General features: G+C 48.0%; 1 protein-coding gene across 4 annotated transcripts in view; it reads left to right on the top strand.

Annotated features, from left to right (window-relative positions):
* Positions 1–13,387, top strand: part of LCK (LCK proto-oncogene, Src family tyrosine kinase) — a 42,882-nt gene extending 29,495 nt beyond the window's left edge. Inside the window, exons 10-13 of one of the 4 annotated variants that reach the window (XM_084816045.1) lie at positions 4,610–4,686; positions 6,102–6,252; positions 9,591–9,722; positions 11,943–13,387. In XM_084816045.1, coding sequence (XP_084672171.1) covers positions 4,610–4,686; positions 6,102–6,252; positions 9,591–9,722; positions 11,943–12,145 — 563 coding nt within the window. In that variant the 3' untranslated portion in view covers positions 12,146–13,387. Of the gene's footprint in view, positions 1–4,609; positions 4,687–6,101; positions 6,253–7,311; positions 8,176–9,590; positions 11,757–11,942 lie in introns of those variants that run through there. The other 3 variants (XM_084816046.1, XM_084816044.1, XM_084816047.1) reach the window with 3 other exon arrangements.
* The last annotated feature ends 22 nt before the right edge of the window (positions 13,388–13,409 follow it).

The raw sequence follows: 13,409 nt of genomic DNA, 5'->3' as shown, positions 1-13,409 counted from the left end.
CAATAAAACAAACAAACAAATCTCAAAGCAGATTACATAGCAAAGCCAGGCAACAATTAAACCATTGTAAACGTCTAGTATCATGTCTAGTTCAATTGGCACTCTTCCTCGAGTCCATGGAGTGGTGGCTGTTGGAGGCACTGGGGGAATGTGTGAAAAGTCCTCCTCCCCCACAGCCCTCTTCTCATTGTTCTTGCCTTGTCTGCCCTGCAGTGGCAACAGGAACAGTGCCTGGAAGTGTGTGACTGAGCACCACCAGGCCTGAGCAATCTGTTAATGTCCAAAGACAGCAGGGGACTTCTTTCCTGGCCAGGATGGTATCAGTGGCTCCTGGCTCTCCATCTGAGGTCAGGAAATCTTTTTCCCCAGTTAAAATGGATAGCATTACACCCGACCCCTTTCACTGCAGAGTGTGGCCTGGCTCACTTTCATGAATCACATGGAGCAATATCTAGGTCTAGGAAATCTGTTGTGCCTAAGGTTGCTTTATTTTTAAACGTTTGACCTGGGGAGCCTTCTTCCTCCCTAACACTCCCCCCCCCCCCAGGGCTCTGGTCTCCCATCTCTCACACTTCCATGACACTAACCATTCTAAAGTTTGGTGTCTGCATCTGTACACATCTCCCTATACTACCCCCATTGGTAGAACATTCCTGTGATAGCTGTCAGCTAGTGGGCTAATTTTCCTGTTGAGAGAAAGCACTGGAGACAATGCTTAAGCAAGAGTATTTTTCTGATATCTGTTTAGTTACATGGATACCTACGTACATGTTAAGTCTGGGAGAATAGGCAAGCACTCAAATAGAAATGGCTACCCTTTAAAGCAGTTCCCCCAAAAGCAAATAGCATTCTCTGAAGCCCACTAAAGCTCCTCCTTCCAGACAGGAAGAATGCAGGAAGATGTTTTTGATTAACTGGAGTTGCTCCATTTAACATAACATAACATAACATTACATTAGAATATAGCTCCCCCATATTATACAGGGGAAATCTACCTGGGCCACCTTGACTAGATCTTGTCCATAGCTGGTGACAAGCAAATTAATGGGCCTCCCCAGCTTACCAGACCAAACGCAAACCTCTGCTTTGCTGGCCACATGGCCACTCTCCACTACTTCGCTAGCCCCCACTCCCAGCATTCTAGCTCAGTAGCAACCAGCCATCTAAACTTATTGAAGAAACATTCTCTAGCAGACATTCTTGAGCCCACTGAGAGAATATAATCAGTTGATCATCGCTGTCTGTTAGCATGTGATTAAAAGACGGCCACCAGTTTACTCAGCAGAGCACAATAAAAGCATGCCTGTTTCACCTCCTCATTCGAACTGCAGGATAGACTGGAGAGCAAGAAAGGCATGGAAAGGAAGTGAAAGTAGCCAGTGGCAGGGCAGAAAGCACACAGAGCCTGCCGGGAGCTCTCTCCTCTACCCATTGCGGAGAAGGACACAATTTTCCATCCCCGCTCCCCATGTCCTCTCCCTCCCTCCCCCCCCGCCCCCGTCCCCTGAGCCAGCGGAGTTATTTTGGACAGTTCCTCTGCATCACCCTTTGCTCTACATAATGGAGGTCAGCGCCCCAGCTTGCTGGATTTGGCACAGGGCAATGGAGGAAGGAGAAGGAAATTGACGGTTATTGCAACACAGCTACAATGGGAGCAGTGTGCCAGGATACAAAAATAGCCAGGGGATTCAGGAGCGGTTTCCTGCCCCTAAAAGTGCATGTGTTCTCTTGCCACCAGCTTCAGAGTGTACCTTGGACAGGCTGCAGCAGGGGTACAATGGCCTGCTAAATCTGTGTATTATTATTATTAACAATAATCAAAAATAGGCATTTACACAAATTAGAAATGACACAGATCCTGCCTTCAGGATTACAATCTACAATAAAAAGAAGTAACTAACACTGGGGGGGCGGGGGTGAGGGTGGGAGGAGAATCGATGAAGGAAAGCCAAAGTGAATATCTGTCAAAGCAGGCTAAGTCTGTTTGGCCCTCCATCCCTACAGAGAGGCTGGCTGCTGTTAGTCCAAGAGGGCTGGGAGGCACCGTGGCCCAGGTACATGATGGAAAAGGCCTCACTCTCCCTGTATAACGTAGGGAAGCCATACTGTAAGCTGGGGGAGGTAGGTGTTGGCCTTGCGGGACCTTCATTATGTTTTTACGAGAGCCCTAGTCCATCAACTGAGCCAGGGGCAAAGGCTTCCTGGAAAAGGTGAGTGTAGAGGAGGGGCTTGAAGGAAATAAGGGAGGTGTTTGCATGGAGGCATTCTGGGAGGCAGGGCCAGGCATCAGGGGCAGCAAGGGGGAGTGGGCGGACTCATTTCGGGGAGCAGGAGCCCTTGGGGCAGCTGAGGGTGATGGAGCTAGCTGAGCGAAGGTCACAGGAAGGGATGTGTGGCAATATAAATGCAGAGAGATACGGAGGGCCAAGGCCTTGGAGGGGTTTGATGCTTGTGCAGGATCCAGGAACTCTCGGGCCAAGAGATTAGCCATTGGCACAAGGCAGTGGAGGCTGGTGGCTGCAATGTCAGTGGGGTGGTGAATCCACTCCAGGTTTCAATTAGAACTCTAAAGGAGGTAGCCACTCCTTGGATAGCTTCTTTAGAGTTCTGACTGGTTCTGACTAAAACCTGGAGTGGATTTCCTGCTCCTCTGACATGGGGCCACCAGCTTCCAATGGCATAAGGTCAGCCATGTGGGTTTTAATTTTACTTGCTATTGAGAAACCATGGGGAATCAGAAACCTTTGCTAATCTATTACAAATCGCTTATACAGACATGCCAGTATATCCCAGTCTACCTTCTGCCTGCCCCTGTTCTAAGCTATGCTAACGGGAGCAACTGAAGTTCAGGCAGGGCATCGGCCTGCATTCCCTCTATAGCAGCCAGTCTGTGAGGGTGGAGGGTAGAAGCAGCCCGGAAAAGAGAAATTCTTTCACTCTCGGACAGACCCATACTGAAGCAAGGAGCCAGCTGTGCCGAGCATTCAGACCATGCTGGTTCAGCAGTTTTGGGGACCCTCACTGCCCCCTTAACTTGGAAGAGGGAAGATAGATGAGGTTTGTTCCACCCCTCCCCTTCTGCATTGTTGCCTGCAGAGCGATGATGGTGACTCTGCTAAGGTTATAGGCTCCTTTGCCTATCTCAGCCCCCACTGAGTAGCAGTATGGCCACACCCCTTCCCCCAATTGACCCGGTTTGCATGATCAAAACAGCCATGGGGGCTGTGGTGCTTACCAGGTGGGAACTGCATATCAATGCCCAGCTGTGGCTTGCTGTGTCATGCAAACCTGGGTGGTGGGGTTGTGCAAGGGTTAAACATCCCATGCATAAATCATGGTCTGTTGTTGGTTTAAATAAGCCACAGTGGGCTGTTTGATCATGCAAACTGGCCCAATGTTTGGTAGTTTCTTGGCTTTTATGAACTTTTCCCCCCACTCTAAAAGTTTGAAATGCCTTTCCTAAAGTTTAGTTAGCAGCAATGAGAGCTTTAAGCTGCAATAAGCTTGTGTTTTTGTCTCCACCCCTTTTGTCTTTGGCCTGCCCACAACTGGAACACGGCCCCTGAGAGCTTCACTGAAATTGAATGTGGCCCTTGGGCGGAAAGATTCCCCACACCTGCTCTGGAGCTAGCCGTGATGTGTCCAAAAAGCACAGGTCTTCAGACCCTCTTTGGAGAAGGCATTTGGAACATAGCCTTGCTCCTTTCTGTGAGAGTTTGCTACCCAGCAGAGGAATTTGGCTGTGAAGCAGAACTCTGAAGAGAAGGGTTGGAGGGGCACTCTCTCCTCCTTCTCCCCCCACCCCAAAGAAGTCTGCCCAAAAAACTGGGCTATTTTGGTCTATTTCTAAGTTGGTCAGAATGGAAGGATATGAAGAGGGGCACTGAGTGCTTTTCTTTTACCCAAGGCTGAGAGTATAGATAGGGGTGTTGTAGAGTGCCCCCCCCAGCAGTCACTAGCAGGGAAATGAGCGCCTTGAGGCTGTTTCGAAAAATAAACCCTCTAAGCTTTAAACAAAAATGTTGATAATTTCATGGCGGAGGAGGAGGAGAGGAAATGTATCTCTTCTCATCAGAGGTGTTATGGCCACAACCCCATCAGGCGCCTGTGATGGTCGTGCAGCCGCCTTATAAAATGCGCAGCAATCCAGTCATAGCGGAGGCACTGCTGGGAGGGAGGCAAGAGCAAGCGTAAGACATTGTGGTGCCCAAGCTGGACAAATAGAATGGCAACTCCCGCCCACTAATTCACAACCCACCAGGAAGTTCTCCTGCACAAGCTCTACTGAAATATACAAGAACGTTATTGTGCTCCGGTGATTTTGCTTCACAGGTCATATTTATGTGCCCCCCTTTGCTACCCATAATGGTGCCCAAAATCTATTGCCACTTTTCCTTGCTTCTTGATAGTGCTGCCTCTTAAGGAGAATGCTTCCTCTCCCCATAGTTTCCCTCTACTTTGGAAGTTCTTGGCCCTGATCCCAGATATGTTAAAGCGTTGACTATAGTCCTTCACTGGTTTGGAAGAGGCATTTTGCATATTGCTCAGGGGCACTCACATGCCTATGATTATTTCCCATGTTTTAATAGTTTTTTCCCCCCCCTTGTAGGAAACTTGGTGGATTTCCTCAAGGCTGTTGAAGGCACCCAATTGACCATTTACAAACTGCTGGATATGTCCGCACAGGTGCAAACAAGGGGAGAAACAGGAGGGTGGGGAACAAACCTGGCAGGATGAAGGAGGAGCAGCAGTTGGTGGGGAAACAGCCTACTGGGAGATGGGCTGGGTGGTTGGATTACATCTTTTGAAGACAACTATTCCGTAGCACAAAAAAAATGGGGCAGGAGTTCTGTCATCAGCACAGAAACTAGAAGCATGCCCACATTACAGATTTAAACGGGTTTAACTGCTGCATCTTCTCATCTCTAGGAGCCTGGAGAACTGTCGCTTTGGTTTTGTTCTGTTTGAAAGTGTCCCAACCTGAGTCCCTCCAGATGTTTTGGACTATGACTCCGATCAGCCAGTGGTCAAGGATGATGGAGTTATAGTCCAGCAGTATCTGGAGGGACTCATTTGGGGAAAGGCTGGGTTAGAGGATGCTCTGACTACAGCACCCAGAATTCCATGCAGGAAGCCAGGACAACTAAAGCTGTTGAAAAGTACTGGACAGGGTGTCAGAGTCAGACCAGGATTCAAGTCAAACCCCATTCAGCCATAAAACTCATCTGATGATCTTGGGTCAGTCACCATCTCTCAGCCTAGCATACCTTGCAAGGTTGTTGTGAGGAAAAAATGTGTATAGGTGAACCGTGTATGCCACTGTGAGTTCCTTGGAGGAAATGAAATAAACAAAATCAAGAGGAGCCACAATGACGGGGAAAGTTTCCCCTTTGAAATTCTCTGCCTGTTGGGCAGCTGTGAAAAGCACAGAGTATCTGCCAGGTGGGAAGTAAAGGAAACATTAATGGAATGGACCAAGAATCAAAGAGCTGGAAGGGGGCTTTGAGGTCATCTTGTCCATCTCCCTTCATAATGCAGAGATCTTGTGTCTACAGCATCCATGACAGAAGGATGTCCAGCTTCTGTTTAAATACCTCCAGTGAAGGAGAGCCCATCACCACCCAAGGCAGTCTGTTCTACTGTCAAACTAAAACCATTCTTACCATTAGAAAGTTGATATTATTGGTTAGTCAAAATCTGCTTCCTTGCAATTTTCACCCATTGGTTCTAGTCTTGCCAAGTTGATCTTGGCCTGTCATTCATGCAGGTATTTATGTTAAGTATTTAAAGGCCACCTTTTATGACCAAGCCCTTTCAAGGCAGCTTATATAAAAATAATAAAAAACATGATTCCAACAAAATATAATCTTATTAAAAGAGCAGTTTAAAAATGTAGGATTTTCACTTGTGCCAATGGTTAGGGTGGCACCTGGAGACTTGGACTCAAACCCTTGCTCTTACTGAGCAACTGCGGGGCAGCCCTTACTCTCCGTTTGGCAGGATTGTTGTCGGGATCAGTGGGGAGATACATCCTGGAGGAAGGGTTGGATGAAAAGGTAATAAACAGATACGTAACAAGCCCATCCTCTTCTCCCACAAAGATAGCAGAAGGGATGGCCTTCCTTGAGAAGAAGAATTATATCCACCGTGACCTGCGAGCGGCCAACATCTTGGTGTCAGAGACGCTCTGCTGCAAGATTGCCGATTTCGGCCTGGCCCGGCTTATAGAAGACGAGTACACGGCTCAAGAGGGTGGGTCTTCCCCGACCTTGTCTTGCCAGCTGATGCTTGCCTCCTTGTGGGAAGCAGGGTGATGGGGACTGGTCCTTGGTTGGCCAGGCAGGTTGGTATCTCTCAAGGCGTGAAGAATACTTTAGGTCCCTTACCAGGCAAGGCTGCCTCCTTGTGAATGGTGCTCCCTATGGACTCCCTTCATGCAATGCCACCCTTGCAAATACCTCCACCAGCTCGTCTGCAAACACAGATGTTATGTATTTGTGGCCTAAAATCAGGATGGGCAGGCTGCAAATTGGAATCTTTTGGCAGACTGCTGGATGATCAGCAAGTAAATTGACAAGGGTTTCTGACTCCCACTTCTTTAACATTAGCAACAATAAAAGGTTTTTGCCTCTCTTTCTAAATCAGGCTGTAAGAATCCCTGATCTGTAGTAATTCAGGTGTAGATTTGTACTTGTATCATGCAGGGCAAGTACAAATTTCAAGGTTGCAGTAGGTAATTGGTTCCAACCCTGAGCTAGTATTTTGCATCTGGTTCTGCCCTCCTCACATCCACTAGGTTGGAAGACCTCGAGATTCTAGTAAACATGCACATGCACATGCACCAAAGTAGATCTTGCAAGCCTGAAGTCTGCACAGCCTTGGGCTAAAAAAACCGTAGAACCAACTTTTGCAAAGCTGCTCATGCTCCTGTTCACAAGTTTGCACAACACATAACCACATTGTTCCATAGAAACATAGGGAGGTGCCTTACAGCGAGTCAGGCCATAGGTTCATCTAGCCCAGCATTGTCGACATTGGCTGGCAGCAGCTCTCCAGGGTTTCAGGCAGGCGTTTTTCCAACCTTACCTGGAGATGCTGCAGATTGAACCTGGGAGCTTCTGCATGTGGAGCAGGGTTTCTACCACTGAGCTACGCCCCCATTTCCAATGCCATGTTATGTTACAGGGGAAAATAGGACATTCTTGTAACACCCAGTTCCCACGTGGGCAACTCCTCCTTCTATAGTCTCTCTCTCGCTCTCTCTTCCCCCGTTGCCAAAGGCTCCTCTTTGCTGCTGTCACTCTTTTTCAGCCTCCCCCAACCTGGTGCCCTCCAGATATGTTGGACTGCAACTCCCATCATTCCCAGCCAGCCCTGGCCAAAGGGCAGGAGGCCTATACCAGCCCTGTGTTGGAGACCCTCTTCTACCACCTCATTTGCAGAACTCCAAGACCTCATTCATCAGCAGACCAGGCCCCACTAACCTAGATGAGGGTGGCTAGCAAAAGGACCTGGGGGCTAGTACCCTCAGTGGACTTATTTGCATGGAGGGTCTTATTGAAGAGTCCGCGTGCCTGCGTGTTGCTGTGCACATGTCTGCACAAGTCCTGGAAATGGGATCCCTGGGATGTTCTTGCATGATGCCACCCCAAGTCTTACAGAGCACGAGCACCGTGGTTCAATAGGCCAGCCCCATTCTGGCAGTTCTGCCCTTCCCCACCTCTTGCAGCTCCGCAACAGAAAGCCACAGCTGCTCCGGTGTGGCCTTTGCTTGATGCAACAGCCCATCTCTTGAGGAAGTCAGAGCCCACAGGAGGCTGCTTCGTATGTGTGCGGAAAGACGTGTGAGAGTGCTGTGCACACACACAGGGGCGCATGGGGACCTGTGGTTTTGAGCTGCAGCTATATGAAGAGATTTTGCATCCTGCAGCTCAGAAGGAGGAAGCCGTTCCCTTTCTTGGAATCCGCCTCTTGCTTCCTCCTCACCCCAGTTGGATCACGGCAGTCAGGAGGATCAACGCTTGGGATGACTCAAAGGGGAAGTCAGTCCAGGCATGATTTCCTCTGTGCCTCATTCACACAGTTACTGAACTTTAATTCACTTCTCCTGCTCTCACTGAGAGGAAAAAGCAGAAGAACGGCCTTCTTTTTAGAAATAAAAGAGCACGTACCTCTACTTCTCAGCTGTCTGATCTCATGAATATTCCACAAGTTAATGATATGTTTTATCATTGGCATATGGAACTCACTGACACTAGCTTAGTTGGCTTTGAAAAGGGGTTAGACAGAGCAGGAGGAGAGCTCTGTCCCCAGCTATAATTTATGGTTGTATTTTATGGTTTTAATTGTTGCGAATTCTCCAGAGAGCCTCGACTGTTGGGCAATATTTTTTTTTTATATATATATATATATAAATATATATATAAAAATAATATTTACCGGTATATATAATATATACCGGAAGGTCAGCAGGACAGCAGACAGAGTGAGCTCCGGTCTTCAGTCCCAGCTTCTGCCAACCTCGCAGTTTGAAAGCAAGAAATTGCAAGTAGATAAATAGGTACCGCTTCGGTGGGAAAGGTAACAGCGTTCTGTGCACCTCGGTGTTCAGTCATGCCGGCCACATGACCACGGAAGCGTCTTCGGACAGCGCTGGCTCTTCGGCTTAGAAATGGAGATGAGCACCACACCCTAGAGTCGGACACGACTGGTTGGGGACACCTTTACATATATATATATATATATATATATATATATGCGTCATGATAGCTAAATGGCAGTGGAGGCTGGTGGCTCTGATGTCACTGAGGTGGTGAATCTGCGCCAGGTATCAGTCAGAACCAGTCAGAACCCTAAAGGAGCTCTCCAAGGTGCTTCCCATAGAGCTCACTATGATGGGGTAAATGCTTCACACCTTGGATAGCTCCTTTAGAGTTCTGACTGGTTCTGGATGAAACCCAGAGTGGATTCACTGCCCCACTGACATCGGAGCCTCCAGCCTCCACTGCTAAATGGAATCTTCCTGCTTGGAGGCATCAATCTAACCTTGGATGGTAATACCAGCTTAAGGGGAAAGGCGCAACCTTCATTGGGAAGATTGCTGCCTGTGTGGGACAAGAGCTAAGAGTTCTGCCATACCTTAAAAATTAGCAACTTTTGGTGGTGTAAGCTTGTGTGGGCCAAAGCCCACTTTTCAGGTGTATCAAGTGTGACAGAAGGCTTGAGTGTCAGCCAGTTCCTGTGATCACTCTCTCAGTGTATGCCCACAGGAATTTTCCTGCATTTTCCCAATGTTTCTTCTGTCCTTTTTCTTATCACAAAACATCTGTTAAGGAGAGAGAGACAGAACAGCTGCACGATATTTTTTGATCAGTAGTGGCGTTACAAGCCATCCGCCCTAGGAAAGTTTATCATGACAACCTGCAAACCCATTTTTTGCTTGGGATGGGGAAGAGAGGCTGCTGTTGCTTGTGGTCACTTCCCTTGGGTGGAAGTAGAGCTCCTTCTTGTGGCCAGTGCAGTTAAAGTCCCCAGTTATATGTCCAGAAAGAGTATGTCTCTGCTCTGTAACTCCTGCTTGTGTATTTCAGGAGCAAAGTTCCCCATTAAATGGACAGCCCCAGAAGCCATTAATTACGGGACATTCACCATCAAATCAGACGTTTGGTCATTCGGAATCCTGCTGACTGAGATTGTCACCTATGGCCGGATCCCTTACCCAGGTCAGAATTTCTCACCAGCAAAACCATTTTTTCAACGGAAGGAAGTGCCCTGTGTCTACCAGGAGAACCAGAATGCCACATTTAAAAGGCAAACAGAACCCTTCCACACCCTGCATTATGATTTCAGTTTTTTTTTAATTAAAACAAACAAACAAACAAACAAACAAACAAACAAAACCTCTAACAGTCCCCAAACCACACCAAACCTTAGACGTAGGGCAAGTTGTGTGTGTGTGGGGGTGGTGGTGGTGGTGGTGGAAATATTCATTCATTCATTCATTCATTCACTGCCAGTCTTAATAGCTAAAAATGATATACAAAAATAATCCACCATGCTGAAGTACTATAAAATATTTCCATAAACTATTGCCTGTGGAAAACCAGCATAAAACCAACCAAAAAATAAAAACAGCACAACTCAGCTATGAAAGCCAGGCCAAACAGAATTTTGTACATCATCTTTGAAGTATAGCCAGACTTTGAGTGAGTGGAGCGGGCTTGTAAGGAAAGGGAAATCCATAGCTGGGAAGCCACCTCTGCAGCATTGGCCCAAGACATTTTACTGCATGAGGAAAAAGGCAAGATGATGCCCTCTTCCTATACTGGCAATGGGGCAGCATCCTCCATCATACCTGCGTACAGCAGGCTGGTTTAGGGGGTGCAGGACAGGACACATGGCACAAACAACTTCATCCTCCAAGACTGGGGAATGGCCAGAGGGGGGCTCAGCATCTGCCGCTGTGGGACGTAGAGTCAATGCTCCCTGGCCAGGAAATTCAGCCACTCTTGCACTGACTGTTTTTAGAAGGCTACGGGGACCTGATTTGGCTAAAATTTGGGGAAGTCATTGTGTGAGGCTTGTGGATTTAATTAAGGGTCCTCCACTCCCCCCCCCCGTCCGTAATTCAAACACTGCATATGGTAGGAGGAAGTCCTTTAGACAGGTAGCAGCATCAAAATTCTTCATGAGCATTTACAGCAGGAACTTGCTCACTGTTTGTACCAAGTACTGGAGCACATCTTTTCCATACGCATTTTAGCATTTTAGAATACCATTCAACACAGCGGCTGCTTCATTTCTCAAACAAGAGAAGTGATGGGATGGGGCAGGGGGGCAGATGGCTGCCTGGACAAAGACTGATTGCCTGGACAAAGAGTGATCTCGTGCAGCCCGAGATCTTTTGCACTGTGCACAAACTATCCTAAACTGAATTAGTCTGCAAGAGCTTCCTCAGTCACAAGATGGTTAAGGTTGGGGGTACAGAGGTTCTGCCTCCCTCACAACATCTTTTCCTCCCTCACTCCTTTTTTTGGTTTAACAGCAAGCCTGAGGAACAGTTCTATGAAATTCAAAAGCCACTTCACTGCTTTGCAATGTTTAGTTGGACTACTAGAATAATAGAGTTGAAGGGGGTTTTATAGGCCATCTAGTCCAACCCCAGCTTGATGTACTAAATCCAGACTTAGAACATCCGCAACAGATGGCCTCTGCTTGAAGACCTCCAGCATGGGAGAGCTGATCAAGCCCACAAAGTAATTGGTTCAGTGGAGGCTGATGGCTCCGATGTCAGTGGGGTGGGGAATCCACTCTAGGTTTCAGTCAGAACTCCAAAGCACCTTGGATAGCTGCTTTAGAGTTCTGACTGGTTCTGGCTAAAACCCAGAGCAGATTCACTGCCCCCCTGACATTGGAACCACCAGCTTCTACTGAACTGGTTCCATTGTCGAACTGCTCTCACCATTAGGTATATCCTACTGATCAACTAAAATCTGCCCTCCTGTGACTTAAATCCATCATAGAACAGTAGGGTTGGAAGGGGCCTATAAGACTGTTGAATCCAACCCCCTGCTCAGTGCAGGAATCTAAGTCAAAGCATCCCTGACAGGTGGCTTCATCTGGAATGCCCCCAATGCCATCAGATGTGGTTCTGCCCTCTGGGGCAGCAGAGAACAAGTTTTTACCCTCTTCTGTGTACACATCCCCTCCTCAGGTATTTGTAGAGTGCTGTGACGTCCCCTGGCCCCCACGTAAGTCTTCTCTAAGAAAAGTAGTCCAGTGACGTTCCTGTTTGGAATCTAGTGATTCCTATGTTCCAGGGCTGTGCCTTCGGGCTCAAAGGAGCTCAGCTGTGCTCTGAGCCTCCCACCCACCAAGTCTATATATTTGTTGCCATCTTTCCCAGGCCTTTTCTAACGCAGTGCTTTGTGTTGTGGCTGTAGGGATGAGCAACCCAGAGGTCATTCAAAATTTGGAGCGTGGCTACCGAATGCCAGCACCAGACAACTGTCCAGAAGAGCTGTACAAATTGATGCTGCAGTGTTGGAAGGAAAGCCCAGAGCAACGGCCGACATTTGAGTTCCTGAAAGGCGTCCTGGAGGACTTTTTTACCGCCACTGAAGGACAATACGAGCAACAGGTGTGAGGATGGCTTCAAAGAAGGATCCTAAACAACTCCACAAAATCTCCCTGCATTTTGGTCTCTCCTGAGACAAGGAACACCACAAAGACCTGGAATGACTTGATGCATCCAGAGCAGGGGTGGAACAACACTCTTTGCAGCTTGGAAGCCTTTCCCCCTAATCCCAGATGGTTTTGGGGAGTGATGGGGAATAGCTGAAGCCATTTAGGGGAGATTATTGTTTCTTATATTACTTCACACATTCCAGGATGGAGAAACTGGCGAGTCGTGGTTCAAAACAAGCCCTTACCTTCACCCTCTTAATCAGTGCTTAATCTGTAAAAAAAGAAAAAGAGGTTCAACCCAGCCTGGATACCTGTGACTGGAGCACCCTCCTAATAATCCCAGGTCTGATGATTTGTTGGATTGTAATCTCCTCAGAGCGGAGACCTGGCCATTTGTGGGGTGGGGGAAATACAGTGATGGTGCTGTATAAATAATTAACAACCAGTATAGTAATACTCCTTAGTGAGAAGGCACTCTGCCCATGCTCAGAGGCAATTGCTTCTCTGTGACCACCATGCAATATGTTCTGAAGTTTAGCACTGGCAACAAAAACAAGCTCTGAGGCTGATCCTGAATGAGCTCAATATAAGCACCCCTGGTCTGTAAATAACACACAGCAAATATGCTTTATTACTGCGCAAGAAACAGCAGATTTCAGTCTGGGTTCTTGGCTTTAGCAGGGAAAACATGATGGCAAACTCCAGATCGTGCCCTTGTGTGCTGATTTGCGCTGAACCTGATTAAAGATGTGTGCGGCACTGGCTATGGTGGTTGCTGATCTGATTCCCCCAACCAGCTCTGCGCAGTGCGCTGACCCACAATTTGTGGCGGGGTCAGGAGCACCCTGTAATTCACGGTTCACGGCAGGTGACGCAGGGCGGGGAAAGAGGTCCGCCGAGCAGGAAGGAGGTAAACAGAGGCTGTAAGGGATCAGCGAGAAGCGCGAGGGAGCGGGGTTGGGGCGGCAAGCGGCGCGGGCTATGAAGCGTCAGCGCGAAGGGAAGGAAGCACGGATGCCCTTCACGCGCACGTTTGTGTCTCGTGCCGTGTTCCCCCATCACCACCTGCGCGTATGGGTCAAACGCGCACTAACCCCCACGGCTGCAAGCTAGCACGGAGCGTTCATTTTGCTTAAAGTTGAATGAAATATACATACATGCGACTTTATACGTGGATATATAAAATCTTGCATTTTAAGGTATTTTATTGACTGGTCGATCTT

Source organism: Heloderma suspectum, chromosome 10, assembly GCF_057233095.1.
Source record: "Heloderma suspectum isolate Gila_16-S chromosome 10, 16-S_ref, whole genome shotgun sequence".
Taxonomy (NCBI): Eukaryota; Metazoa; Chordata; class Lepidosauria; order Squamata; family Helodermatidae; genus Heloderma; species Heloderma suspectum.
The sequence above is the reverse complement of the archived record's forward strand: the minus strand, read 5'-3'. Positions and strand labels throughout refer to the sequence as shown.